Source organism: Macrobrachium rosenbergii, chromosome 21 (assembly GCF_040412425.1).
Source record: "Macrobrachium rosenbergii isolate ZJJX-2024 chromosome 21, ASM4041242v1, whole genome shotgun sequence".
NCBI lineage: Eukaryota > Metazoa > Arthropoda > Malacostraca > Decapoda > Palaemonidae > Macrobrachium > Macrobrachium rosenbergii.
Genome location: NC_089761.1, coordinates 24,730,449 through 24,735,643, shown reverse-complemented (window position 1 = coordinate 24,735,643; position 5,195 = coordinate 24,730,449). Strand labels below are relative to the sequence as shown.

Below are 5,195 nucleotides of genomic sequence, written 5' to 3'. Positions count from 1 at the left end.
TATATATATGTAACAAAAATAACAACGTCAAAATAAAGTAGGCAAAATGATTTCCACCATCAAAATACATTAACCACAAGATCCATTTATGTAGACATAATACTAAGAGAATAAAAAAAAAAAGAAAAAGAGACGTTATTGACAGCTGCAATGAATTCCTTGTGAATAATATATACATCAGCATCATAGACTTTAAAAGCTCAAATTCGGGACTTTTCTTACACTGCTCGAGCAGCTTAGCGATGCGGAAAACCCCGCCCGCCGACACATGGGCCCGCCCACTTGTCCGTGATTGGTCGGTCACAGTCGGGGGGCGGGGTCATAGGTGTGAAGTTTGGAGCCTTATATGTAACAAGTGTTCGGGCGGATTATCAGTAATAGTCACCGGGTGTTAGTGTGCACAGGTGGAAGAAGGAAAGAGCGGATACAGGTACAAAATCGCTGCGGTGTTTTGTCAATAAAAAAAAAAGTCTATACACATTTACTGTGGACAATTACCCGATTCTGTTCATACAAATGTTGTCAGTGTTTCCGATGACCGAGTGACTTTTAAAACGAGTCGTAAAAAAATTTAAGCAGACATGCCGCGTCCATCCCGCGAGAGTTACGGCGACCAGAAACCGCCGTACTCCTACATCTCCCTGACGGCGATGGCCATCTGGAACAGCCCGGAGAAGATGTGCACCCTGGCCGAGATCTACAAGTTCATCATGGACAACTTCCCCTACTACCGCAAGAACACCCAGCGGTGGCAGAACTCCCTCCGCCACAACCTCTCCTTCAACGACTGCTTCATCAAGATCCCCAGGAGACCCGACAGGCCCGGCAAGGGCGCCTACTGGACCCTCCATCCCTCAGCCATGAACATGTTCGAGAACGGCAGCTTCCTCAGGAGGAGGAAGCGGTTCAAGATTCCTAAGCCTGAGAAGGAAGCCCTAGAAGCGGGCCTGGCCCAGATCAACAACCCCCTCCGATGCCTGGAAGCCTCCAGGTGCTCTGGAGAGACGCTCCTCGGCGGGGGAGGAGGAAGCAACGTTCCAGTCACCGGGGTGATGGGACCCCTTTCCCATCAGAGCAAGCAGTCGTTCACCGTCGAAAGCCTGGCTGCTTCCGATGCCAAATTACCTCAGCCTCTGCCTCCCATGCCACCTGTTTCCATACCCTTGGGCCTCTTGCCGCCGCCCCTGCCACATACCTCGTTGGCTCATCGCCCACTGCCCTACCCACCTCCTCTCAGCGATGCCCTTCCGTTATCCCCGACTCACCCACCGCCGCCGACTTCTCAGTTTTCTCCGTACGGGCATCACATACCACAGATGCTGCACCATCCACCGCCCATCTCGCCACATTCCTTGCATCACCTCTACGCCGCAGCTGCCATGGCTGCCTCGTTAGCGCCCTGCGGAGGCGCGGGTGCCCCTCTGGTAAGACCATCAGCCGTTCACATGCCCCACCTAGCACTCGCTTCTCTCTCCGTCTTAGGGCCTCTCTCGTCGTCTCTGCCACTGAGACCACAAGCCGTGGCTCCTAGGACGTCGACGGCTGCCATTTCAGCGGCCCTTGCATCGACAGTGTCGGATTTCTCGGTTTCCAGACTTCTGGGAGCAAGGTCTCCCTCTCCCTCTGGGAGGAGAAGTCCTTCGTCGATACCGCCCATTACGTCAAGACCTGTCATGCTACACAGCCTCCATGACCTGAGTCCAGAAGACGACGACGTCGACGACGACGACGACGAGGAGACGATCCACGTCGCGGACGACGACGAGGAAATGGACAAAGCGACGACGCCAACTCCGACGACAACGACCTCTTCCATGGACAGGAGGCTTCCTCTTCCTCCGACGGGAGTCGATTCACAAGGGGATTCGGCCATGCTCGTTGAGCCCAGCAAACGACATCACCATCATCATCATCCAACAGCACAAACTCCGCAACAGCCGCCACCTCCTCCTCCCCCTCCCTCTGCCCCTCCTTCCTCCGAAGCAGCATCGCAAGAGCGAGAGATCCAGGGGCACGTCGGAGACCGCCGGGAGGACACGCGCCAGGTCCCTCCCGAAGACCTTCTGCTGAGAACGTCCCCGTCAGTCAGATCTATCTGACGGTGACAGTGTACCCCTGACCAGACCCAGCATCACCATCATCATCAGCATCACCATCATCACTATCACCAGGAGCATCTTCTGCAACACCACCATCGTCACAACCCTCAACATCACCATCATCATCAACATCAAGCTAGACCTCACCCACTGATGTTACCTACATGATCTGCATTTTACAAGTGGCTGATTGCTATCTAGTTCTGAGGACGGGTTTTTAATTCTTTCTCCAGTGTAGTATTCCTCGGAACTGGCAGCGTTCAGTGGCACGAACGACTTTGGTTTTCCTCTTTATAGTCTCGTGAACATTCCATAAGACTGGTCTTCTTCAAGTACTCATTTCTATTCAGGTAAACACAAGAAGAACACTAAAGGATACTGCGTGCAATAAATAAGAATTTTTATTAATATAATTTTTATTAAATAATAATTTTTGTCTATTTGACACGTGCCAATATAATCTGTCAAAAAGCTAATTATGGTCGACTTAATCATGCCAATATTGTTTGAAACTTGACTGTAAATTCTTTTAGAAATTAATGTTCTTCTCCCAACAGAATTTCACTTAAAAGTACTCATGATACAACGTATTTATTACAAAATCCCAGTGTATTTATTTCACCCAATCTGTTTCTTTATTAGAACCCCCAAACCATGAGGGAACAGAACAACCACGTTGTTAAATCTTTCAAAGAACAGAACCACATTGTTAAATTTTTCATAGTTAACAAAAGGTTTATTTAAACCATTAATGTTCTTCCCCAACAGAATTTCCACTAAAACTATTCATAATAAAGCAGATTTATTACAAAATCCCAGCGTAACTACTTCACAAAATCTGTATATTTATTAAGACACCCAAACCATGAAAGAACAGAACCACGCTGTTAAATTTTTTTATTGTTAACAAAAGGTTTATTTAAACCGCGAAAAATATTAGATTTAAACCACACTTGACTCTACAGTCGCCCTCCTTTTTTTTTTTTACCTCATCGTAGAGCTACAGAAACGTTGTCTATGTCATATTTATATAAATACAAGAGGAAATACAAACCTCTTTTTTCGCCCCCTTTTTATTTAATCTGTATCAGATTTTTCCAATTTCACGATTCTTGATAAACCAGAGTCAGAATCATAAATAAGAGTGGCGCAGCGTCCGAACTGTACCGAAGTGAGCTAGCAGGATGTTTATCACGGCCTCTGGATTTATTACAATCATTTACCTCGTTCGTTCACCAGCAAGAAAATGGCCAATCCTCAAAGGATTTTTATTATCGTAGGATTTTGTCCATTCATTTATTAAAGCCTCTCATTACGTTTTCTGTACAGTGCGAACAACTGCACCACGCCACGTTATTATTTATTGTGCAATTGTTCAGGGAATGTTGAGTGTAAGACGGAATTGCTGGTAGGTAACGCGATCTTTTATTTCACCCAAATACTTGAGGTGTAATAATTTTTCGAGTTTAGTGTATGATGAGCTGGCGTCTTAGAAAAATTTAATTTTTTTTAGTCTTCAATTTTTTTTTCTGTGTTGGTGCATCTACATGCAAATATTGCATTTGATTTTTTTTTTTTTATTTTATCTGCAGTCTGTCACGCTGCATTTTTCCCTCTTCCTTATCATTTAGACTTTGGAAAAAGTCTTTAATTTTTCCTCTAAAAAATGGATTTGACTCTTTCCATCATTTATAGACTACTTCTGCCCGAGTCTCAAATCATCAATGAACAGTCACGAAGTGCATTTTCCGCAAACGCCTCATTTATAACATTATCCACATCGTCGAGGTACACAGCAATATGCTTTATTACCAAGAGATAATTGCACTGAAATTTCAGTTGGTGAGATCAAGTTACTATCATGCTTCTGGTAAACGTTTTTATTGTTCATAAATACTCTATTGCTGACAATTTCTTCAAAAACCAATGTGCAGGGTGAACATATTAAGTTTATAAATCGCACATAAAAGAAAAAACACTGCTCATCAAAACCGGTTTCTAACGCACTGTGCTAATAATTCTCTCTCTCTCTCTCTCTCTCTCTCTCTCTCTCTCTATAAAGCTTTTTCTCAAAAAGAATCAGCGGTTGCATACTCCCGCAACAGGGCGTCTCGTTATTTCAAGAATACTGGTTTCATAAGATATCTAAAATATTCTGTATTCCAAAGCCATACAACTTTTGTGGTGGAAACTTTTCACGGCTGTTCGCACTTACATCTGTAATCTATGTATATATATATATATATATATATATATATATATATATATATATATATATATAAAAAAAAATATATATATACGTATATATATATATATATATATATATATATATATATATATATATATATATATATATATATATATATATATATATATATATATATATATATATTCCTCCGTTTCATTACTGGAGAAATAAACACCATGGCTTCCGTCGCATAATGAAAACAGAAACAGGGACCTCCGGCCTTTATTGACTCTCTCTCTCTCTCTCTCTCTCTCTCTCTCTCTCTCTCTCTCTCTCTCTCTCTCACAACATATTCTCTCGTAATCTGCAAATGGCTCATCTTTTGACGTACATTTTTAAAATAAGTTTTACTCTAGATATCTGCTTGTTAAAATTGATATCACTAATTAAAAAAAAATCCCGCACAACTACAAACATTCTAATAATTTCTTACAACATTCTGATAATTTCAGAACATGAACCAAATCTAATTTCAATATAAAATTTCGCGTTCCTACCAACAACACCTGTTTACAAAGAATAACATTTAAAAAAAATACGATTTCATTCATCTGAGTTCCATAAAAACTCCAAATATAGTTCTTATCAAGTTCTCGAAGAAAGTCGAGAGTGGTTTAAAATTATTAGTTGAAATGTGAAATGTAGAACTAATTCCTATCTACCAGATGTGAATAAACATGAAGATAATTCCTCCTCGAAGATTATGTAATAATGGTTCCCGCAGTCTTTACTTTGTGGTATACTTATTTCTAGGTATTTGGCGCACGGCGTTCCTTCCCACGGAACAAATTCTCCAGCCTTCGTATTTTGTGTAAAAATCTTAGCGAGTTATGCCTTTGAAACCGGTG

The 5,195-nt window shown here is 42.1% G+C and overlaps 1 protein-coding gene across 1 annotated transcript; it reads left to right on the top strand.

Moving 5' to 3' along the window:
* Positions 1 to 20: 20 nt before the first annotated feature.
* On the top strand, positions 21 to 4,313 carry LOC136849826 (forkhead box protein A2-B-like). Its single transcript, XM_067123287.1, has one exon. The coding sequence runs from the start codon at positions 582 to 584 to the stop codon at positions 2,097 to 2,099; it is 1,518 nt and encodes a 505-aa protein (XP_066979388.1). The 5' UTR covers positions 21 to 581; the 3' UTR covers positions 2,100 to 4,313.
* The last annotated feature ends 882 nt before the right edge of the window (positions 4,314 to 5,195 follow it).